We start from the raw sequence: 25,446 nt of genomic DNA on the forward strand, positions 1-25,446 counted from the left end.
TTCCTGAATTGTCAAAATGGGTCCCCATCTGGAAAAGGTTGGGACCGCTGATCTAGATCATTTATAAATAGGTTGAATAGGATTGATCCCAGTACACACACTTGAGTTACCTCTCTCCATTCTGAAAACTGACCATGTATTCCTACACTGTGTTTCCGGTCTTTTAACCGGTTATCAATCCATGAGAGGACCTTCCCTTTTATTCCAAGACAACTTACTTACGAGTCTTTGGTGAGGGACCTTGTCAAAGGCTTTCTGGAAATTTAAGTACACTAGATCCACTGGATCCCCCTTGTCAACATGCCTCTTGACCCCCTCAAAGAACTCTAACGGTACGTCTACACTGGCTCGTTAATTCGAGCTAGGTAGGGTAATGTGCCCTCGTGGAATGGGAGTAACGGTAGTTCGAATTAGGATCTTTAATTCAAACTACCTACTCCGTGCCGCGTGTAGCCGCGGGCACGGAGTTCGGACTAAGGGGGATTTAAAAATGGTGGCGCCCGGGAACATGCAAATGAAGCCCGGGATATTTCAATCCCGGGCTTCATTTGCAACTCCGCTTGCCCTCATTACCCTACCTAGCTCGAACTAACGAGCTAGTGTAGACATACCCTAGCAGATTAGTAAGGCATGACTTCCCTTTACAGAAACCATGTTGACTTTTCCTCAACAAATTATGTTCATCTATGTGTCTGACAATTCTATTATTAACTGTAATTTTGTTAGGCCCTAGAGAATTGGGCCTAGTGCAATGATGCTATGACAGATCAAAAGGAGGCTAACAAAGGTTTCTGGGTAGTCCCTGAGCAGAACTAGAGACATGGTTCAAGCAAAGGCGCACCCTACACACTTGCTTATGTTGCAAAAGTAAGATAAGTAAAAAAGCTGCATTCTTGTACCTGCTGTGATGAGGAACAGCTTGTCTTGAGGACTGATAGGGTAACTTCCTGTTTCTGTTCTCCCTCTGATCTTAATAAACTGACTCCTCGCTGTCCTGACTCCCTGTTTCTGTTCTATGTCTGTTCTTAACTCCCTGTCTCCTCTGTCTCCTGGTTGTCTGATACCTGTCTCCTGTGCTGATGCATTATGAATTGCTTAAGGCCATGTTGTATAGTTGGCCAAGTATGCACAGATATGAGAAGTTTAGCTAAAAAGAGGAGTGGGTTGCTTGGGTGAATATTCTATGACGCGACGGAACTGTCTATATAAACCTACTTGTTACTGAAATCATGGCTGGGTCTCTTTGGAGATGGGCTGCTCTCTATTGTTGTGTACACTCTTCGGTAAAGAGCTTTGTGATTAGACCTCGCTGGTGTTGCCTGTCTCTTTGCAGTCAGACAAGGAACTGAAGCCGTCTGGGTTAGAAGTCCCTGACAAATTCAAATAATTTGCCTGGTACGGACATTAGACTTACTGGTTTGTAACTGCCAGGATCACTTCTAGAGCCCTTTTTTAATATTGGTGTCACATTAGCTATCTTCCAATCATTAGGTACAGAAGCTGATTTAAAGGATAGGTTACAAACTATATTTAATAGTTCTACAATTTTCCATTTGAGTTCTTTCAGAACTCTTGGGTGAATGCTTTTTCGTTCTGGTGACTTGTTACTGTTAATTTTATCAATTTTTTCCAAAACCTCCTCCAATGACACCTCAAACTGTGACAATTCCTCAGATTTGTCACCTATAAAGAATGACTCAGGCTTGGGAATCTCCGCAACATCCTCAGTCATGAAGACAGAAGCAAAGAATTCATTTACTTTCTCCACAATGACCTTATCGTCTAGTGCTCCTTTTGTATCTCGATCATCCATGGGCCCCACTGGTTGTTTAGCAGGCTTTCTGTTTCTGATGTACTTAAAAACATTTTGCTATTGCTTTTTGAGTTTGATATTTTTATACTTAATTTGACAAACTTTATGCTCCTTTCTATGTTCCTCACTAGGATCTGACTTCCACTTTTTAAAAGATGCCTTATTATCTCTCACTGCTTCTTTTACTTGGTTAAGTCAAGTCACAGTGGCACTTTTTTGGTTCTCTTACTTGGGGTACACATTTCAGTTGGGCCTTTATAATGGTGTCTTTGAAAAGTCTCCATGACACTTATAGGGATTTTACTTTTGGCACTGTACCTTTTAATTTCTGTTTAACTAACTTCCTCATTTTTGTGTAGTTTCCCTTTCTGAAATTAAATGCCCCAGTATTGGGCTGCTGAGTTGTTTTTCCCACCACAGGGGTGTTAAATTGTATTACATTATGGTCACTATTTCCAAGCAGTCCAAGTATATTTACCTCTTGAACCAGATTCTGCGCTTCACTTAGGCCTAAATCAAGAATTGCCTCTCCCCTTATGGGTTCCAGAACCAGCTGCTCCAAGAAACAGTCATTTAAGGTGTCAAGAAACTTTATCTCTGCACTCTGTCCTGAGGTGACATGTGCTCAGTTCATATGGGGATAATTGAAATCTCCCACTATTACTGAGTATTTTATTTTATAAATAGGTTGTATAAATATAATCTCCCTTAGCATTTCATAGTCACTATCACTGTCCTGGTCAGGTGGTCAGTAATATATCCCTACTACTATACTCTTATTATTAGAGCATGGAATTACTATCCATAGAGATTCTATGGAAAAAGTTGGTTCATTTAAGATTTTTACTTCATCTGATTCTCCATTTTCTTTCACGTATAGTACCATTCCCTCACACCAGCACAACCTGTTCTGTCCTTCCGCTATATTTTGTACCCTGGTAGGACTGTATCCCATTGATTGTCCTCATTCCACCAAGTTTTTGTGATGCCTATTATATCAATATCCTCCCTTTAATGGAAGGCATTCTAGCTCAACCATCTTATTCTTTAGGCTTCTAGCATTTGTGTATAAGTACTTAAAAATTTGTAACTATTTAGCTGTCTGCTATTTCCTGATGTGTTAAACTCTTTCATTTGACTGTTTCTCATCTGATCTTTCCCATATTTTATCATCTTCCATCCTCACCTCCTTACTAGAACATAGAGAATCTCTATTAATAGACTCTCCCCTAAGAAATGTCTCTGTCCGATCCATGTGCTCGTCCGCACCTGTTACTTTAAAAGCTGCTCTACAACCTTTTTAATGTAGAGTGTCAGAAATCTGGTTCCATTTTGGTTTAGGTGGAGCCCCTCCTTTCTATACAGGCTCACTTTATCCCAAAAGTTTCCTCAGTTCCTAATAAATCTAAACCCATTCTTGCACCATCGTCTCATCCTCGCATTGAGACACTGAAGTTCTGCCTGCCTACCTGACCCTGTGCATGGAGCTAGAAGCCTTTCAGAGAATGCTACCGTTGAGGTCCTGGATTTCAAGCTCTTTCCTAAGCAGCCTAAATTTATCCTCCAGAACCTCTTTCCTATCCTTCCCTAAGTCATTGGTACCTACAGGTAACATGACCAGTGGCTCCTCCCCAGCATTACATGTAAGTATATCTAGATGTCTTGAGAAATCTGCAACCTTCACACCAGGAAGGCAAGTCACCATATGGTTCTCCCAGTCATCACTAACCTAGTTGTCTAGGTTTCTAATGATCGAATGCCCCAGCTGTTTAGGTTTCTAATGTTCAAACCCCCCATACTAAGGGGATATTCTTTTCCTAATAACTGGAGTATTCTGCTTTTCCTGTCTTTTCCTAATGACTGGAGTTCCCTCCTGCAGAGAGGTATCCTCAGTGAGAGGAAACCACAACATCCTCCGGAAGGAGGGTCTCAACTATGGGAATATTTTCCTTTGCTCCAGTTCAATGTTCTTCTTCCCTGAGCCTTTCACTCTCCTCAATAGCACAGGGGCTGTCTAACCGGAGGTGGGACAGGTCTACAGTGTCCTGCAAAGCCTCATCTATGTATCACTCTGCCTCCCTTAGCTCCACCAATTCAGCCATCCTGGCCTCTAAAGTCCTTACGCAATCTCGGAGGGTCAGGAGCTCCTTGCACCAAATGCACACATATGCTACCTGTCCATCGGGCATGTAACTGTACATGCTACATTGGGTGCAATAAACAGGATAACCCATAGGAGAGAATGCTTCTGCCGGCATTCTCTCCTACAGAATAGGGTTATTTAAATCAGGTAGTTTGGATTTAGCTCAGTTTAAAAGAAGTCTTATAGAATGCTCAGTGTATTTAGTGTCCCCCTTAAATTCCCCCTCTAACTCCCTGATAGTTGTTCCTGTTCACTAAGCTCCCTGGTCGCTTACTAGCAGGATTTATATAGCCCTAGCCTTCCCTTCCTGATAGCCCCACCCCCTGGTTAAGGCTTAACCAATGAGCAGAATGCGCTAGACATTCCATACTAACTCCCCATGCAGACACTCATACTACACACTAAGTGTGTCCTTGAGAGGTTTAGCTTAATACATTTCCAAAGTGCATTAAGTTAATGCACAAGGCCAGTATATTTACAGCACTAGCTACTATTAGGAATCATTTAAAAAGGTACAGAGAATAAGATGAAGAATATCTTATTGCCCTTATATAAATCCATGGTACAGTCACATCTTGAATACTGCATACAGATGTGGTCTCCTCATGTCAAAAAAGATATATTGGCATTAGAAAAGGTTCAGAGAAGGGCAACTAAAATAATTAGGTTTTTGGAATGGGTCCCATATGAGGAGAGATTAAAGAGTCTAAGACTTTTCAGCTTGGAAAAAAAGGAGACTAAGGGGGGATATGATAGAGGTCTATAAAATCGTGAGTGGTGTGGAGAAAGTGAATAAGGAAAAGTTATTTACTTGTTCCCATAATATAAGAATTAGGGGCCACCAAATAAAATTAATGTGCAGCAGGTTTAAAACTAATAAAAGGAAGTTCTTCTTCACACAGTGCACAGTCAACCTGTGGAACTCCTTGCCTGAAGAGGTTGTGAAGGCTAGGACTATAACAGGGTTTAAAAGAGAACTAGATAAATTTATGGAGGTTAAGTCCATTAATGGCTATTAGCCAGTATGGGTAAGGAATGGTGTCCCTAGCCGCTGTTTATCAGAGGGTGGAGATGGATGGCAGGAGAGAGATCGCTTGATCATTACCTGTTCTGTTCACTCACTCTGGAATACCTGGCATTGGCCACTGTCGGCAGACAGGATACTGGGCTGGATGGACCTATGGTCTGACGCAGTACGGCCATTCTTATGTTCTTACTGTGGGCTTTTTCTCTGTGTAGACCACTCTAAGTCATAGTTCTTTCCACAAGTTTAGCTTCCCAATGAGATTTATAATCCTAGGTCCTTAAAATAACAGTACCTGTTCATTTATATTTAAAAATGTAATATTGCAACCTCTTTCTGCACATTCAATGTGCCATTCATTCCATATATGAAAGTGTGATTATCTTAGCAGAAATGGCATGAAATATCACATATTCATGTTTTTATCACTTACCCGTGACTTTTTATTAGGTGTGTAAGCTTTTGAGTTGCAGAATATTAAGCGTATATCCTTATAAAATTCCAGAGGATTGGTGTAGTTTCCTGCTTCCAAAGTTTCTTTCACAGTGCTGAAATCCATCGGAGTGTCTACAATATCTCGATAGTCCTATAAAAATATGTAATATTAGACAATAGGTAAAGTTATCACTAGTTGTCATGAACTGTTTAATTAAACATGAGTTTATGTCCTTGTACCTTTCAAATTTATCCTAACCCACAAAATAATCAAACAGTTCCACAAACTCTGTTTTAGACTAAACTTAAATCTCCTAGCTACAGATTCCAATGGGCTTTGCTGGCACGCCATGGTTCATATTCCATCAGAGGTAAAAATGAGTTTGAGGGACTAATCCACATTCCCCCATTCAACAGCACTAATAGAATATGCCTGGCAGCCTCTGCTCAAGAGATGCTGAGATGTGGGAACAACAGGAGGATCTGAAGTGAAACTGATGTTCACTGACTGAGCTCTCTGAAGAAGATGGCTATTTCCTGCTGCCCTTATTCTTGCTCAGTTCAGGGGGCTTCGGATCCCTCACCATCTTAGAGGGAATTAATTTAGCCCTCATGAAAGCAGACAGACTGTGAATGACGAAGAGGAGCTTAGTAATATATCCAGCAAGAAGAAGAATATATGAATTCTTAAAAGACTGAAATATTATAAGATGTTTTAAGTTACATTTACAGAAAAGAGAAATATATTTACAGGATAAGAGAAGAGATCAACTGGCTGCCTAAAAGGCTCGGAGTCCTCACGTTCATATATTAAGCTTAACAACTGCTTGCACTGTTCTTTCCAAGCATCCGGGCTTGCTTTGAAGGGCTGCCTTTTTATTGGTCGTCTTACCTGAACATTTTAAGGGAAGAAAATAAAAGTTTCGTTTTAATAACTTTTAAAGCACACAGGTTTTTGTATCTACTGTTCTTAGATTTAAATTACTTTCAATCTGCTTAGATAATAGTTGAAAATTGAAGTCCATAAATAAGAACATGCAGCACAAGTAGAGTAGTATAACATTTCAGAAAGGCCACAATACCTCAGTGGCTTAAGGGATCAATTATTTTCCCATGGAAATTAATGAATCTGTTGAAAGTTAAAAAATCAGAGCAATAAAAGTCACTAAGCAATCATCAACATTACTTTCTATAGCAGAGCTACTCAACACTTGTTTTCAGCCCACAGAGTGGTTTGGGTTTACGCGGGGCACAATATCCTTTGAACATGGCCTACACTGGGAATACGCTCCAGAATTGCGAGGCATCTCCCAGGCAGGGTGAGCACTGAAAGATATAAGTGGATGAGCTGGCTGGAACAGACGGGTACAGGGTGTCAGTGTTTCTAGCCCCCAGGGAGGAGGTGCCAGGAGTGCTGGGCATTGTGGGAAGTGCTGGCTACTTAGCCTTGTGGGCAGTGCCTGAGAGGTGCTGACTGGCTCACTGGCCATGTTTGGGTCCAGCACCGCCGCTTAAATCTTAATCAGTGGTGGCCAACCGGTTCTGGATAAAGAGCCAAGATATTAGTGGATCCAGCATGAAAAGCCGGGGAAAAGTTCTGGGGGTGAGGTGGTGAGGGGGGGAAAGGGGAGAGAAGCCTGCCCCTTTAAGAAACATGAGAAACACGTTTCTATGTTTTTTGGCCTCGGCAGGCTCTCACCGGCCGCCACCATATTGGAAGCACCAGACGGCTCCCCTGCCCCAGAGAGCACAGGGAAGCCCGGGGGCTGTTCTCAGGAGCGCGGGGGCGGCTTCACGAGCTGCATTGACAGGGGGAAAAGAGGGAAGAGCCGCATGCAGCTCACAAGCTGCGGGTTGGCCACAGCTGCTCTTAATCTTTGTATTCATACCCATCAGTGTGAAAGAAGCTATTTGCATATATTTACATGTATATGCAACCATACTTCAAGTTGCACCCCTTGGCATGCTCTGAGAGTATCACTGTGACCCCCAGGTCTTCCAAAGTTGAGTAGGCCTGTTCTATAGTAATATCAGGTTGTGATCCTGCCACTGCCAACACTTACACACGTGCTTAACTTTCTATACAGGCATCTGTCTGTTCAAAGTTGAGCCTATGCAGGGTCAAGTCCTAAATGAGTGCAATTAATTCTAGACCATCCCAACTCCTGCAGCACGCACTGGACACAAGTAAGTTATTTACTTACTCTTCTTTTCCCAGATGATGTTCCAGGCCCATCTGAATCTACATCTACTTCTGCCACCTAAAGGAAAAAATAATGATTACACTCAAACAAGTGTCAGCATGAAGAAAAAGAACAAAACCAAATAATTACTGTGTGAATAAATGTGTTGGGTCAGATTGCTGCAATAAAAGATGATTCAAGCGAAACTGAAGTGATTCTTTTACTAGAAATTTCACCTTTTATATTAGTATGTATAGCTATAAAAAATTGAAATGGCTGGATGAGTGAGGTTGAGTCTTATAAGACCCCAAAGAAACAAACACTTTATGTTCAGTGCTCTCTTATATTTAAAGAAGTCTGTATTCATTTAGTGCAGGGTTTCCCAACGTATGGGCCACCATTGCATTTCAAAAGGGTCGCCAAGTGTCTCCCCAGGTGGCTCTGCCCCCTCGCCCCCACAAACACACCTTTCCCTGTCAAAATGGGTCCCTATTTGGAAAAGGTTGGGAACCGCTGATTTAGTGACATACAAATTCATCTAAAAACAGAGCAAGAAATGAAACAGGAGCACAAAAAGAAAAACAACTCACTAAACAGGCAAAATGCAAGAGTTATTATATTCCAAATCTATGCAAGAAAACACATTTTATTAAAATTATTTATTCCACATTTGTAAGCAAAGAGAAAATTTAGTGTTTTTTTATGCTTTTTACATTGCTTATATGGGGTTTGGAACCTATCCTTAAACAGGTTTAGAAGCCAATTCTTTAAAAAAAAATTAAAGGAAAAAAGGTGTATGTTCTAGGGATGTTAAAAAGTGTGTAATTAGTTAACCGTGTAGTTGACAAAAATGTTGGCAACTACACGATTAATCAATAAGCATTAGCACTGCAAGCACTCAGTCCTGGCTCATGCCAGGTCCTGGGAGCTACCCTCACTGTGGCTCTGCAATGAAAGTAATTTAGGAGCAAGGCAGGCAGCTTGCACAGCTACAGCAGCGGTAGCTCCCTGGACCCAGCATGAGTTGGGGGTGAACTGCCTGCCCACCCGTCTCCTAAATGACTTTCCTGCCTAGCTGCAGCAGGGGTAGAAGCTCCTGGGACCTGGCGCAGGCTGGGACTGAGCCAGACTTTTGGCCAGCCTGCTGAAATATTTATTGGCAGAAAGCGGGGGGGAGAGAAGGATGCGTGTAGCTGAGAACATTAACCAATAAGCAGCCACTTATTGGTTAATCGTTTAATTGCCTACACTGTTACATCCCTAGTGTGTTCACACAATAGTGAGTAGGACAAATTAACCTCCTCTTCATCCTCAAACACTGTATTCATTCTGGTCTGTTATGAAAGCTGTGAAGCATGTTTGACGTTTACTCATTTGGTAAACATGTTTACTCATCCAGCAATCAGTTTTCCTTCAAATATTTGAATAGATATAATGGGGGGAGGGAACTGGAGAAGGTGGCTGCAAATAACCATGACAAACATGTCCCACTATAAATGGCTCATAGACCGTAGCCTGAAAGAACTAAGGAAAAAATAAGTCAGAACATCACAATGGAAATTGCTACACTGTAATATTCTTGGAAACTGCATTTTTTAAAAAAGAACATGGGGTTAGAAACAGAAACCACTCTGAAGTTTCAGTCATTTTTACAAGGCAAAAGCCAAAAAATGAAGAAAAAAAAAGTCTTAGACAAAATCCATTGTGGTGCCACTTCGAAGGTGGAGAGATTGGAGAGAGATGACTGCTTACCTGGTTTCTCTGAACTGAATAATACAATATTATATTATCTCATGTATTTTCCTACACCTCCCACCACCTTCCCTTAGCTTTTCTTCTCCATGCAAAAGTGAAACTCAGGCACTCAGGGTAGATTCAGGTGGCTAGTCAGCCTCAAAGAATCAATCTTACAAAATGAGGAGAGTTTATAATTGAAGACCTTGCCACACAAATTACACCCAGTCTTGTATCAAAGCCCAAGGTGATTACACATAAATATAAATATAAATTTCGTAAACTTCCATCTACCGAATAAAAAAGAGTTAAATATGATTCTGATGATCATGCTTACTGCTCTTACCTCCTCCTCTTCATCAGTACTGCTTAGATCTTCTGCTTTCACTTTATTATATATATCCAATATATCTGTACAACTCTGATCCCTGGAGAGCAACAGGACAAATCAAAATACGTTTCAGAACTGGCTTGGAAGCTCAGAAATGCTGTCCTAAGGAAACACAAACTACTCACCCGATATAGTGAAGTAAGACATCTGTTACAATTTTGGCTGCTTTAACTATAGGACTATCTGGCTCATTGAAAGTCCTAGCATTATGCTCAATGTATCGAACCTCCCACATCAATGCTGAGATTCTCCTGAGTGAGGGAATGGGGGAGAAAAATGTTACTAAGTTTCATTGCAGCAAAGGAAAGTTAGAAAACAGGTAGTTCCTGTTAACCCAGCACTAAGACACAAAGCCTCTGTTCAGGTGGCTTAGAAGTCTGGGATCTGACAGGCTGGCAGTGACAGGCTCCATGGCCTATTACATGGTAAGAAAACTCACATAGCACTATTAACAAAGAAAGAAAGAAATTGCCTCAGTGAGGGAACTTGGCTGAGCGGGCCCAATGGTAAATTCTGGTGCTCTAAGGGAAAGGAGACGGGAATAACAGAGCTATTATTTGCTGCTGCCTCAAAATCAGCTTAAAAAGTTAAGATGATCAGCTACTTGATCAGTGGTTCTCAAACTTTTTGGCCTATGTCCCACCTGGCTCAATGCAAACCTTTTTGTGGCCCACCAGTTGCTAATGGAAACTCACCATTAATTACATAATTATATCTGAGCCATTTTGCTAGTGCTGCAGCTGGGGAGAATGGTTTAATTTAACCAGCAAGAAAATGAATATTAATTTAAATTATTAAACAGATCAAGTGCTTTAACTTTCTTATGTTAGTTCATTAAACTTCATTTTAAATAAAGTAAAATATTAATGATGTATCTCCAACACAAAGTTTTCAACTATGCCTTTACTTACAGCAGGGGTGGGGAACCTTTTTTGGGTCGGGGCCACTAACCTACAGAAAAATCAGTCAGGGATCACTCAAGTGAGAAACAAAAAACAAACACCCCCCCTTAAAAAAAACACTCTCCAATCCTCACTGATGTGGCCCTGTGCAGGGCAAGAGAGTGGGGGGCCAGGGAGGACCGAGGTTCAGGGCTTCCTATAGGCCAGATTAACTCTTCTGGGGTTCCAGAGTTAGTGAATTTTTGGGATGGGGTAAAAGATGAAGGGTTGAGTGAGTAGGACAGGGCTGCCAGTGAGTGGTATAGGGATGGGAATGCAGGATCTGGGTGAGAGTGAGAAGGGGGTGAGGGTGCCATGTCTGGGTGGGAGGTAGGGTGCAAGAGCAGGCTAGGAGTAGGTTGTCTAGCCAGCGGGGAGAGTGCAGGAGCAGGCTGGAGGTGCGGGATCTCAGCAGGTAGATGGGGGTCTGGGCACGAGGGGGAAGAGGGGCACTTACTTGCCTTTGTGCCCCCCTCTACTCCCAGGCACGGCCTTGTGCTGCTCCCATTGGCTAGCTTCTGGCCAATGGGAGCAGCAGGAAAAGCCTTCAGGCAGCACATCCAGGAGGGGAAAGCAGCAGTGCACAAAGCAGCTTCTGGCTCTGCTTCCGGCTCTGCTTCCTCCTCATGAGGCAAATCTGGTGGGAAGGCTCAGGGCTTTCTCCTTTCCCCCACTGGCATTCCAACTTTGCAGGAGGGCCGTGAGGTTGGAGTGCTAGCATGGGATCCCCGTTGTGGGGGTGGAGGTGGGAGGGGGGGGAGAGAGAGGGCCTGAGCTCAAGCTGCAGATTACCTGCAAGGCATCGGCAGATCACTAGTGGTCCATGGACCCCAGTTTGAGAACCACTGTACTAGATCAGAGTTTCTCAACCAGTGGTACAAGTACCCTCGGGGGTACTCGAGAGAAATCTGGGGAGTACATCAACACAACTGAAATTTGGAGAAAACTGATTTTTTGTTTTAAGTTTTACAGCGCTTTATTATTTTGGTACTTTTTACACCCCAAACACTTCATCGCTCACCAGGCTACAATTAAGTTGTAAAAACAAATGGTAGGAAAAAAATGTACATGTCTGAAAACTGTACATACTGGTGGTGCTTTTTTTTTTTTTTTTTTTTAAAAAGGATGAGATACACTACTAGATGAAGGTAGGAATATTGAACTGCTTCTAAGTTTTCTGGACTGGAGTGAAAGAATCAGATACCAGAGCCAAAAGAAGTTTGATCAAGCAAATCTGAATTGCTTCTAATTATTGTAGGATGGATATGTCTCAGATTGAGAAAGAGATAAAGATCCAGAAACTTGGTTTTATTTTTGCAATATGCCATAAACTCCTTTTTTAAGAAATCTAAGATTTATTCTCTGAAGTTTGCACATGGAGTCTAATCTGATGCTGCGGATCACCTGAGGACACTTTTTACAGTAAGTGACAATATTCACTGAAGTTATTTATTGAATTGCAATAGTCAGCTCAGAAGATCATGCTAGTGGGATACATAGTAAATGCACAGTAATTTAAATTAGATACAAATCAAACTGACCTATAGAATCTGTTTTCCAGTCTCCTTCTGATTGTGGTGAGGTCTGTTGGGTAAGCAACTACAGTGCAATACATGGGATAGGCACTAAGGTCCACTGGAACAGCAAAGGGGTTAGAAATATCTAAAAACAGAAAGATCAGAATCAGTCAGATGCCACAGATGATAACACTGGCAGTATGAATTAGATCTATTATAAAAAGGAGAATCCAGCAATCATTGATCAGTGATAAATATATCTACATTCATGTTGCTTGGTGAGACATTCTGAATGCCATGGGATGAAAATGATTTCCCCCTTCTATGAACTATAGGTTGCACCTCTATAAACCAGAACTCTCTGGTCCAGCAACATCCATAGTCGGGAAGGACCACAGATATTCCATGATCATAGAGTCCTAGCATGCTGTTGGGGGGGAGGGAGGGGGAGGAGGAGGCCAGGAGCTGGACATTATGCGGGGGAGGGGCGTGACATGTGACCCAGCTGGGCTGTGGGCAGGAGCTGCGCACATGGATCAGCTGAGCCGCAGGGTAGCTGGGTTTGTGGGGGAGGGGTGCAGGAGGCTTAGCACTTGGGTTTTGGGGAGATCCAGAAAGCCCAGTGTGGTATTAGGGTGGGGGAGGATCAGAAGCAGGTGGGAGCAGAAATGACTTCCCCAGTCCAGAAAAACCCTCACCTGAGACCAGTCAGGTCCCAAGGGAGCCAAAGTAGGGAGGTCCAACATGTACTATTTTTAAAAATGCATTTTTAATTAAAAACTGCATTTGAGATTTCCATGCCAGCAGCTGTTGCTGAAAACTGCCATCTATAGGTGTCCAATTGTATGCCAGACTCATTTTAATAAAATAGATTCATACTGAGACTAGTTAAAACTAACAATATTTTATTCATCAGGCACTCGGTCTTGCTCCCTTGCTATCATTAAACATGGATGATTGCAGGATCACACACTATGAAGATGAACGTGTACCTGCAAAGGACACCTAGAAGAATAAGAAGCTATTTCCAAATATTGTTTGTTAAGCAAAATTCCCCCGCCCCGCCAAAGACTCATTCAGCATCGTGATGGTTCTTATGACACATCTTTCGTGCCCAACATACCAAGGGTGAGAAGATAATCAATCCCCCTAATAACACGGTCACATTCTTCATCTCTGGAATGGACCCCCCATTCTCCTTCTTGGGGTTTATACAGCAGAGATGTCAGTTCCTCTGGAGACACGGGAACACCAGCACCAACTTCCTCTGGATAAGCCGCTAAAGGAAATATGAAGAATTCAAGACCTGTGAGCCATTAACGCCATATCAGTACAACTGTACTGACACAGAACTATATAATTATAATATAATTCAAAAGCATATTTACTTCCTTCTGGAACTGGTTCCATGTCCCATGGACTCATCTTTTCTCTTTCATTGTTGTCCCAGCTATTTAAAACAAATGAAAACTGTATTACACATGTAAATATTTATCTTCCTTCCTTGATGCATGTAGGGTATACATTTTCTTCTAAAAGAAACTGGAAATAAAATGGCAGTGTGAACTTCCCAAACACACATTAAACATAGGCCAGAGTTACAAGTGGATATCGGCTTCTCTTTGGGCTGGGGGTATTCAGATCCAGGGTTTTTCTTCAGTTTCTAGTTTCTCCAGTTTCTTGTAGGGATGTCAACATGTATTCGACTACTCGATTGAGTGATAATCCTGAGCTTATCAGTTAATCCTGTCGACTACATGCATCAGAGGCAGCAAGGTGGGGTGAAGGCAGGAGCCGGTGCCTGTGGGGAGCTGGCTTTTAAGCTGGCTTTCTACGAACACTGGATCCCCCCCCCCCCACTGCTACCTCTGATAGAGTGACAGCAGTGCGGAGGGTTACGGGGCAGGCAGGAGCTTTTAAGCCAGCTCTTCATGCGTGTCAGCTCTGGGGACCCACAGAACCCCCTCCCTTTGCTGTCTCCTACAGAGGTAGGGATGGAGGGCAGGCAGGAGCCGGTGCTGCCTGCCCTGCACTGCTGCCTCTATCAGAAGCAGCAGCATGGGAGGGAGGCAGCGAAGGATGCTGCAGAGCAGCCTCTGTTCATGCTGGGCTCGGGCAGCAGCCCCTGTCCATGAGGGGGTCTGAGTTTTCAAACCAGCTCCCCTGCGGGCCAGCTCCCGCCTGTCACCCCACACTGCTGCTTCTGGAGTGGAAGAATGCTCTCCGGGAATGGGGCTGGGAGCACACTGGCTGCTGTCCCCATCCCCAGGCACAATCAAATAGTCATGTAATCGCATCGAATTTTAATGTTTACACGACTATTCAATTAAATGCTATCTAAGATCCCTAATTTCTAGTAAACAATGTACAGGTTAACCCTCTAAAATCCGAGACACTCTGGTCCAGCAACATCCATGGTCCAACAGGACCACAGACAATACTGGACCAGAGAGCCCCAGCTGGCTAAGTTCAGGAGCTGGGCTGGTGGTGGGGAGTGTAGCCTCAGCAGTAGCAGGGCCAGAATGGTGGAGAGGGCAGTCCCGTCCAGGCCGGAGGCAGCGGGGCTGGTACCCATGAGCACAACCCTGTTCGGTGGGCACCGACAGCACGGCCCTAGCCAGGGCCGGTACAGGAGGAAGTGCAGCCCTGGACAGGCTGGAAGCAGCATGACTGGTGGACAGGACAGCAGCCCGGACTGGAGCCCCAGCACAGCGGTTATCACAGCCCCAGCAGGGCTGGGGGCAGTGGAGCCGATGGCAAGAAGCAGGGCGAAGGGAGCCTTGACCTCCCCTGGTCCGGCAAACTCTGTGGTTTAGGACCACTCAGGTCCTGAGAGTTTTGGACCAGGGAGGTCCCACCTGTACTGGTCAAATCCCAGCTATGTATTTGGCTAGTGCTTGGGAAGATTGATTTACCGCAATTAATAACTAATGCCACTAGGGAAAAAAAATCAAAACATTTTTGTAATCACTAACCACAGATTATTTTTATAACCAGTGACTGATTTGAATTTCATCTGCTGAATATGTAGCAAACACGTAACAGAAACAAGGGGTCCAGAGACAGGTATGAAAATGATTAGATGCATGGAAAGTCTTCCTTTTGGCTACGTCTACACTGCAGGCTTCTTGTGCAAAAACTTCTTGCACAAGAGCACGTCCACACGTCAAAGCACATTGCAAAAGTGATGTGCTTTTGCCCAAGTGAGCGACTACATTGCATGGATGCTCTTGCGCAAGAAAGCTCTGATGATCATCCACACAATGGCCATCAGAGCACCTGTGCTTTTTCCCAAAGTGCTTTCTTGCGCAAGAAACCCCTCTGGAGCATCCACACTTGCACTTTTGCACAATAACTGTAGCGCAAAAGGGAGTTATGCCTCATAGAAGGAGGTTTATCTACACCTGCAAAAGCCCTCTGTTCTGCCGTTTTACTGCTGATTTACTTGTGCAAAAGTGCATTTGAGGTGTGGATGCTCAGCAGGTTTTTGCCCAAACCGCCATTTTTGCACAAAAACCTTGCAGTATAAACGTAGCCTATGAGAAACAAATTACAAAGATTGGGACAGTCAGAAAGGAGACTAATAATAAGGACACAAATGTATACAAAATAATGAATAGTATATAGAAGAAATCAGATGTTACGATGTACCCTCAAAACAAAACTAGTTAGGGGACAGACAGTGAAAATGAAAGGCATAAAGTTAAAAACAAATAAAAAGAAACACATTAAAAAAGACAAATCATAAACTTCAACATGGTCAGTGAAACTAAAGCTCAGCAGGATTCTTAAAGGAATTCTATACTTATGTAGACAATTAGAAAGGAGTAATTAAAAAAAATTAAAGCCTCATGCTCTGGAGCATAAAAGACAACTACAGCCAGTCCCCGGGTTACGTACAAGATAGGGACTGTAGGTTTGTTCTTAAGTTGAATTTGTATGTAAGTCAGAACTGGTACATATTGTAGGGGAAACTCTAGCCAAACATTTCTCCAGAGCTCAGTTTTATTCTCCCACACCTCACTTCCCTCAGTCCTTTATTCTCATGCTGAGGTGTCTGCTGAGAAAAGCCGCTCCACGTCTCCCTGGTCTGCTGGGGGGAAGCAGCTAGTGCGGGGTTGCCTCACCCCGTTTGTAAGTAGGGATCTGATGTAAGTCGGATCTATGTAACCCGGGGACTGCCTGTACTGACCAGCATAAAAATGAAGTCTTTCCTATGAACAGGTTATTTCATAATTCCTACTACACAATTGTGTGGCACCTTCTACTGAAGCATCTGGTGCTATTGTCAAAAATAGGATACTGGATGAGAAAGACTATGGTCTGATCTGGTAAGGCAATTCTAATGTATCAGGAACCAGGAATTCAGCATAGTTGTCTGGAACTTTAATTCATATTAAGCAATTACAAAATCATAGTTTTGAGGTTAGGGAAGTCACAGAAAATGTGCGCTGTTTATTCATCCAATTTTTTCCCCTTGATGCACATATGTAAGTTACATATAATACACAGAGAAGCGACCAAGTAGTACTTAGATATGTCTCATTTACTGCAACTATAGTAATCCTTACTGAACACTGTAGCACTGGAAGGAGCTATCAGGATATTCTGCCTGGAATGGCTGCTGACTCTCCACAGTTCCAAACCACCAAGCATCATCGATTATACTCCGAAACCTATCCCCTATAATAATAATAAAAACAAAATTTAGTAATGCAGTAATGAAGATAATAATCTATCCATTTCTTATGTAACAGTTAAATTACCTTACTTATAATTTACAGGAATCTCTACGTCTACCCCAAGCATCATGTCAGCAAACGGGCCAAAAAAAAAAAAGGCTCAAGGAGAGCAACTTTACATTTCTGGAGATTGACAGTGCTTTCCCCTAGCCTTAGACCCTAGCAGTAGATTCTTCTGGTCATTATGGACCTACTGACTTTCTCCTCCAATTTTAATATATGTTTATCTTCCTCTCCTCTCCTCTTACTGCTGCTGTGATGTTAGTCACCTTGCTGATGGGCAGACAGAAAGCATAGTTTCCAGTGGTGCCATAAAGATTTAATACTCCTCATCTAGTAGACGTTAGACAATTCAGTGTAATTTACATAATTTGGTACTGACCAAGTTCACAATTTCACCAGCCTCTGCTAATTAGGTAATAGTGGATCACAAATACAAACTGTTTATCTGAAAGTCACAATCGTATTATGTGTGGGTATTTATATGGCTCCTATCAGCAGCATATCTGAGTGTTCAAGTTTAACACAATCAGATATTATTTATGAGATTGTAGAAGTGAGAGGCTATGATTTTTTAAGAAAGTTTAAATGCTAGAAAATAAAACAAGATCTTTTGTGGTCTAGTTTACATTAAACATGTTAGAATGTTCTCAAAGAAAAGATGACACTTGAAAGATACCAGAACATTTAAAAGTGAATAGCCAATGACTTATGAGTGCCTCTTTCTTTAAAACTGGGCAAATATTTACATTTTAGATTTATAATAAAGAATGAATTACATCTGTTCAGTACTGGTATTCAGCATGCCACACATATGGATATGGTAAAAGGGTACTTACCAATCTGCCAGTTCCTTTCTTTGGCTTCATTATAAAACTGATGCAACACAAGGAAATCAATAACATCTGGCATATCATGGTACCTGTAAATAACAGAAAACATCCTTACTTTGAAATAAGATACTGCTCCCACAGCCAATATTTTTGGTTTTGAAATATTTTTTCATGCTCATTGCAGTAATTACAAGTGTTTTACATGAAACCTTCAACTGCAAAATCAGAACAAAGGGATTCTCAAATATTTGTAAGGATATTTGGGTTGTTTGGAGAAACGATTTAGTCAGTCACTCACTTAATGGAAAAAGATTCTCCTGTCATTTTGCCTGAGATTGGATCAAGAAAGGCAAGCTTCAAGCAGCAAAGCGTAGGAGGTCCAACTTCATATTTAATTCCTACAGTCTTCACAAGTTCTTGTTCCTAATTTTCAAAACACAGTGAGAGTCCATATTTACATTATTTTATCTCAGGAAAAGTAAAAATATATTTATAGATTTGTGGCCAGACAGCCCGCCTCCATATCATCCATCTTATTTGCCTTCCTGAAGCATACAGGACAGAGAAGGAGCAATAAAATCAGCATAGTCTATGCTGGCTCATTTGATCCTAAGAAGCTGAAACACAGATATGAGGAGAGATCAGGATATGTGAGACTGCCACCGGCTGGCACCTATGTTGATTCGAACACACACACAGTCCCTGAGAGTGATAGAAATGTAGCCGTGTTAGTCTGGGGTAGTTGAAGCAAAATGCAGGACAATGTAGCACTTTAAAGACTAACAAGAATTTCCCACTGAGAAAACAATGTCCTGTACTTCCAATTTAATCATCTCAATTCTCTCTTACAAGTGTAAATTAAGTTCACAACTCTCTTGTAAGAACTGGTCTCACAGCAGACAGACCAGCATCAATTGGCATTACAGATAAGAAAGAGAAATACGTGACCCCATGGGTATATAAGATGGGCCCAGCATACACTCACTTTGAGTGTCATTCTACCCTCTACCTGCTGGTCAGGTTAGGTGTTTGACCTCCCGAGGTTCTATGGGGACGCCCACCTCGTATTTTCGTCTTTCCTAGGAATTGAGGGACCGGCCCTGGCCTGACATGCTGGAGTCGAGAGGCACAGAAGGGGGTAAAAATGGTACCTGGATGTGGTCCTCTGTCTTAAGTGTACACATAGAAAGAGTAAGCTGTTACTTGGTACCATTATTTCTATTTTTCTATCTTTATCTTCTTTGTAACCATTTTTAAGACCTATATTTTGCTAATAGTTAAGAAATAGAACAATAGCCATTGCAACCATATGATTTATAAGCTTCCTCAATAAACCTGTAACTGTTTAAGCTTTAACCTGACTCCTTCAGTTGCTGTAACAGAACCAAGCACAATTTAAAAGAACTTCAGCCGGTCATAAAGGGACAGACATAGGGAGAGCGTGGGCGTTTGGATCTGTGTCACTCCCAGGTGACAAGATCCGTTGGGGCACCTTTTCAGCCTTTCCTAGGCTGCCCTCTGCGAAGGAACCTCCTGTGTTCTAGCAGCTAAAATCTAAGGTGTAATAAGCTCTTCCTATATAACGGGGCGTCTGTTGGCCTGCTGGCCACCCTCTGCGATGGGACCCCGGTCCTAGCAGTAAAGGCACGGACGTTAAACCTTTTCTCGGAAACACACACACACACACACACACTGCCCTGACCGTCGGCTGACAAGATTGCTTCTTCCTTCCAGCCTAGATTCTTCTATCAATCATATGCTTCCTGCCTAAAAATTCAAAAGGATGATGATCTCTCTAACAAAGGAGGACAAGAGGGTACACTGCACTCTTCTCCCCAACATATTTCACAAGTAAATGTAAAAAAACAACAGTCTGGTAGCACTTTAAAGACTAACAAAACATGTAGATGGTATCATGAGCTTTCATGGGCACAGCCCACTTCCTTCAGATGACCAGAGTGTTGGATGTCCACGACCAAAAAAGTTAACTAAATTATGGCCAACTTTGTGAGCTGCACTGGTAAGTGTATTGGAGATGGAGGATTTGTTCTTCCAGAAGCATTAGTGGCCCTGGGGGCCATCTCTGGCCAAGGCCACAGCCTCAAACCTTTGCACACAAGGAAAAGCAAAGGTATGTTATATATAAAAAAAAAAAAAAGATTTTGCATGAGCAAAATGAGTGCCTCTGGAAATGTTAGGACTTAAGAGGCAGTACGCTTCTCTAAGGCTACGTCTGCACTTGGAAGTGGAAGACTGAGTTCTAGCATGCACGGGCCTACTCGTGCTAGTTCTCACCCAATGAGTATGTCAAAACCAGAAGTTTAATTGTGACAACACAGGCAGCAGCACAGGTTAACAGTCTAACACAATGAATGCTAGTGGGAAGGGGGTAGTTTTAGAAGGTAAAATAAAAAAAGAACAAGTTAAAAATCACCTAGAAAAGTTAGATGCCTGCAAGTCACCAGGGCCTGATGAAATGCTCCTGATGAAATACTCAAGGAGCTGATAGAGGAGATATCTGAGCCTCTAGATATCATCTTTGGAAAATCATGGGAGACAGGAGAGATTTCAGAGGACTGGAAAAGGGCAAATATAGTGCCCATCTATAAAAAGGGAAATAAGAACAACCCAGGAAACTACAGATGAGTTAGTTTAACTTCTGTGCCAGGGAAGATAATGGAGCAAGTAATTAAGGAAATCATCTGTAAACACTTGGAGAGTGGCAAGGTGATAAGGAACAGCCAGCATGGATTTGTAAAGAACAAATCATATCAAACCAATCTGATAGCTTTCTTTAATAGGATAACGAGTCTTGTGGATAAGGGAGAAGCGGTGGATTTAGTAAGGCATTTGATACGGTCTCACATGATATTCTTATCAATAAACTAGATAAATACAACTTAGATGGGGCTACAATAAGGTGGGTGCATAACTGGCTGGATAACCGTACTCAGAGAGTAGTTATTAATGGTTCACAATTCTGCTGGAAAGCCATAACAAGTGGGGTTCTGGAGGGTCTGTTCTGGGACCGGCTCTGTTCAATATCTTCATCAATGATTTAGATATTGGTATAGAAAGTACACTTATTAAGTTTGCAGATGATACCAAGCTGGAAGGGGTCGCGACTAATCTGGAGGATAGGGTCATAATTCAAAATGACCTGGACAAATTGGAGAAATGGTCTGAGGTAAATAGGATGAAGTTTCATAAAGACAAATGAAAGTGCTCCACTTAGGAAGGAACAATCAGTTTCACACATACAGAATGGGAAGCTACGGTCTGGGAAGGAGTATGGCAGAAACGGATCTAGGGGTTATAGTGGACCACAAGCTGAATATGAGTCAGCAGTGTGATGCCGTTGCAAAGAAAGCAAACATGATTCTGGGATGCATTAACAGGTATATTGTGAGCAAGACACGAGAAGTCATTCTTCTGCTCTACTCTGCGCTGGTTAGGCCTCAATTGGAGTATTGTGTTCAGTTCTGGGCACCGCATTTCAAGAAAGATGTGGAGAAATTGGAGAGGGTCTAGAGAACATGACCTATGAGGGAAGGCTGAAGGAATTAGGTTTGTTTAGTTTAGAAAAGAGAAGATTGAGGGGGGACATGATAGCCGTTTTCAGGTATCTAAAGGGGTGTCATAATGAGAAGGGAGAAAACTTGTTCATCTTGGCTTCTGGGGATAGAACAAGAAGCAATGGGCTTAAACTGCAGCAAGGGAGGTTTAGGTTGGACATTAGGAAAAAGTTCCTAACTGTCAGGGTAGTCAAACACTGGAATAAATTGCCCAGGGAGGTTGTGGACTCTCCATCTGTGGAGATATTTAAGAGTAGGTTAGATAAATGTCTATCAGGGATGGTCTAGACAGTATTTGGTCCTGCCATGAGGGCAGGGGACTGGACTCGATGACCTCTCGAGGTCCCTTCCAGTCCTAGTATTCTATGATTGATTAACTGCTCCCAAGTGCAAACCTACCTGGATCCTATGGGTGTGTTTTTGGGGTGGCTTGCCCATACCACAGCCAGTACAATACTATTGTTAGTTCACTAGCTCAATGATAACCAGCACGAGTAAATCTACTTGAACGAGGAATCACATCCTAGTTCCAAGTGTGGACGTAACTTAAGAGGAGTAGTTCTTTCCCATCCCCTTCTAACTAAAGAGGCCTCAGAAAATGCATAGTTGGCCCTAAACAACCATCCGGGATACAAATTATATATATAGTTGGAGACCCTATTTGTTACTTTTAGGTTCTGAAATAATGATCAGTATATTCATTCATTCTTATAATGCTGATGTTGTTTAATACTTTAGAGTTGCTAAATATGAGTTAGAATGCATGAAAAGTTAATATTTTAAATTAATTAGAATTGTCTAACTTTGTTAACAAAGAACGCCATTTTAGGGGGACATTTTCCTTCAATATTCATCTCCTTCTCACTTCCCACCATCAGTGATTGATTGATAGATTCATAAAAGTCATAAAAAAAGCCAAAAAATCTTGACAAGTTTGGTTTGCTAAGCAATGTTTTTCAACTGAGTTTTTCTTTTGAGTTGTTCACATTTTAATTAAATACAGAAGTTAATGAGATGATTCACAGAAGTATTGTGGAAGTATCTTTTTTATTTCACTTACCCTGAGTTCCATTTTGTTCCATGGTTGTTTTTGCATGTTAACATTGTAAATTTTTGCTTTTCTTACTGCCCGCACATAAGCCTCATGGCCTTGCCTAAAATATATAATCTTAAAGAAAAGAAAAGAGAATGTGTAGATTTTGTTTTATTCATACCATTAATCTGTGAGGTTAAAAGGATATCTACAAATAAAGATCTTCCTCTTAAATTCTATAGGATATTTCCATAAGGATTATTTTGTTGGAAAACACTATTATTCCGCCTTCTGTGCAGCATTATATTTCTATCTAGCCATCTAAAGTATCTTTATTAGCTCTACTTGAGGCACTCTCATTGACAGAAAATGGAAACACAAATATTGCATAAATTACCTCATCTCCCATTTGAGGGACAAAGGGTGAACGACGTGGTATTGTATCCAAGATCCACTGGGGTGCAAACCATTCCTCGCTGGGTTCACCTTCCATCGAAGGTAATCCACTTGGTTTCTTAGACACATGACATTACATTTAGAGAACAAGTTATAACTACTATTGGCAAGACATATATAGAGCAAAGTGGATTAAATATTACAAGCAAAGCAAACCCTGAAATGCCAAATCTCCAAGAAAATTAAGTGATCTTTACTTATCACCCATCATCATTAATATAACAACAGATTAAGGAAAAATTCATTTCTTAACATATATATAAAACAGGCCTAACAGCATACTAAATGTTTGCTTCAACAAAACCCCACAAACATTCTTTTCAAAAAGCATATAACAAAATTTTAAACTATGGAACTAATTTAACTGCTTTAATGTTGCAGTTCTTCAACTACCTGTTTACAGTTCTGTCTACTTGGGACATAGTTCAAAATCAATAGGCTCACCTCAGGTGTGAATGTGACTCTTTACATTTGCCAAAGAAATGATGTATGGGGGTGCTAATCACCTGTATTTTTTCTTTTCCATTCCCTCCACCCACAGATATACATAAAAGTAAAATAGCTGGAAAATTTTACACGCTAAGGACTAAATCCTCAGCTATTCCAGAACATGGCTTGGCACAGTTGAGGTGAGATAAAAATAGCTCCCAGTCACTTTTGTGGCAAAGATCCACAGGCTGGCTGGGAGCTGCACTGGCTGTTGGTGCAAGTTAAAGCATATTAATGGCTGTTCTGACTTGCTTCTCATTTGTAGTGATTCTAGGTGACATTGCACCAGTGGGGCCTGCTGGAACATAGTGAGTTCTGGCCCTACCTCTCTAGTCTCTCTCATTAAGCTAACTCTTTTATAAAAGTCTATTTTTTTCAGTATCCTAATGAAAAATCACTAAAATATCAAAATGGCCACTACATAATAAAAGTATAACAAAATTACACATCAGAATCCTATTTTGTTTTATTTTAAGGTGATTTGTGACTATTGTGTGCATACTTGTTAATGAAAAAAAATTAACTCTAGTATCTGTGAAGCAAAAAAGCCCTCTAAAAAACTAACCTTTTTTCTAGTCTGTTTGGGTTTCCTTCGTTTCACTTCCAATCCTTTTGCTTCCTTCATATTTTCATCTTCAGAGCTGCTACAGATCTTCCGAGTCGCCTGTCTGGTTTGTCTCTTTGGAGGCTGGAGATTAATTCCTGCATCTGCTGTCCAGTCAGAATATTCACTTGAAGAATCACTGTAAATATTACAAAGTAAAAGCTAAGAAACAATAGGTCAAGACAACCACACAATATTTTTCTAAGCATAATCCTGCAAGCTTCTCCATGCAGGTGGGTTCTTGAAGTTGTATTCTCATGAAGTCTATAGAAAGCCTAAATGGTGCATAATTTAGACATTTCAGCGTACAATTTCAGCTGCAAATTCATATAGAAGCCAGCATTATAATTTAATATTTGTATCATAGTAATGATTTCACTTTCATAGAAGTCTGTAGGGATGTATTTTATTGCCCTCGTGCTTCACATAAATTCTTAATGGATTTATTGCTGAAATTTGTCAGAGTTTTAGCCAATAGCAGTAGAGTCTTTAAACATATACTGCTGTCTTCCATAACATTGCAGTAACAAACATACACTTTCTGATTTAATATTAGCTCTTGCCCCTCCAAGCATTGAAGCACTGTATATTTTAAAAAATTCTAAAAATTATGCATAGCAATATTTTGACAAATTCATTTCAGTGAGTAGAACAGGATGTGGCCATGTTAGCACAACTCATTTTGTGTCAATGCTATTATTTCACTGCTCAAAGAATCAACTAATATTTGCATTTTGGGTACATGACTCTCAAATATTAAAATACTTCATTTGCTGATCTGCTTTATACTAGTTCCTTATCTTGTGCACAAAGAGGAAAGTCTTCAGACTACAAAACATTTGAAAGTACAAGTTTTTCCACAGTGCTTAACAAAAAGTAAATGCTTTTGTAATCACTTTTATAATTACTTGGTCTGTTTCACCATGATATTTTCTAGTTAAAGACACACAAATATTCCACTCAGAATGATGAGTCTTTGAACTTCAATGCTGGAGCAGTGCAGAGCTCCTCCTTACCTTAATCTCTCAAAGGAGAGGGAGATTTACTTATTTTACAGTGAAATAAATTCTAGATATTTATTCCCATATTGTAGTCATGGCTCCAGAAATATCAATTGCCTCAGTACTGCTTTTCAATACGACATAATCACAAGATAAAGAAGAAATATACAGGACATGAAAAGCTACCTGGAACTGCTTTCACTTTGCCATACAGCCACAGCATCATCCACAGAGGCATCACTTGTGCCAACTGTTTCATCTTCCTGCATTAAAAACAAAAGAGTTATGTTGTTATTCCTGCTGCCAAGCTTTCAATGAAGTATTTTCTCTTTCACCTGTAGAACCTCAGAGCTATGAACACTAGAGTTATGAACTGACCAGTTAGCCTCACACCTCATTTGGAACTAGAAATATGCAAATCAGACAGCAGCTGAAACAAAGAAAAAAAAATCACTAACTACTATAAAAAAGGGAAAAAAATCTGCCAGGGTAAGGAAACTTTCTGTGCATGTTCAGTTTAAAATAAGATGGC

General features: G+C 41.3%; 1 protein-coding gene across 2 annotated transcripts in view; it reads right to left on the reverse strand.

Moving 5' to 3' along the window:
• BRWD3 (bromodomain and WD repeat domain containing 3) overlaps positions 1–25,446 on the reverse strand; it is a 126,219-nt gene that overhangs the window by 15,792 nt on the left and 84,981 nt on the right. For both annotated transcript variants that reach the window (XM_075940777.2, XM_075940778.2), the window contains 15 exons: positions 25,101–25,177; positions 23,875–24,052; positions 22,762–22,878; positions 22,392–22,499; positions 18,055–18,179; positions 17,763–17,845; positions 16,753–16,864; positions 13,570–13,631; positions 13,305–13,460; positions 12,206–12,326; positions 9,849–9,974; positions 9,679–9,760; positions 7,620–7,676; positions 6,167–6,307; positions 5,414–5,566 (listed from right to left, as the gene is read on the reverse strand). In XM_075940777.2, the coding sequence (XP_075796892.2) occupies positions 5,414–5,566; positions 6,167–6,307; positions 7,620–7,676; positions 9,679–9,760; positions 9,849–9,974; positions 12,206–12,326; positions 13,305–13,460; positions 13,570–13,631; positions 16,753–16,864; positions 17,763–17,845; positions 18,055–18,179; positions 22,392–22,499; positions 22,762–22,878; positions 23,875–24,052; positions 25,101–25,177 (1,698 nt within the window). The remainder of the gene's footprint in view (positions 1–5,413; positions 5,567–6,166; positions 6,308–7,619; positions 7,677–9,678; positions 9,761–9,848; positions 9,975–12,205; positions 12,327–13,304; positions 13,461–13,569; positions 13,632–16,752; positions 16,865–17,762; positions 17,846–18,054; positions 18,180–22,391; positions 22,500–22,761; positions 22,879–23,874; positions 24,053–25,100; positions 25,178–25,446) is intronic.

The sequence above is a fragment of the Pelodiscus sinensis genome, chromosome 13, assembly GCF_052426305.1.
Source record: "Pelodiscus sinensis isolate ZL-2025 chromosome 13, ASM5242630v1, whole genome shotgun sequence".
Lineage (NCBI taxonomy): Eukaryota > Metazoa > Chordata > Testudines > Trionychidae > Pelodiscus > Pelodiscus sinensis.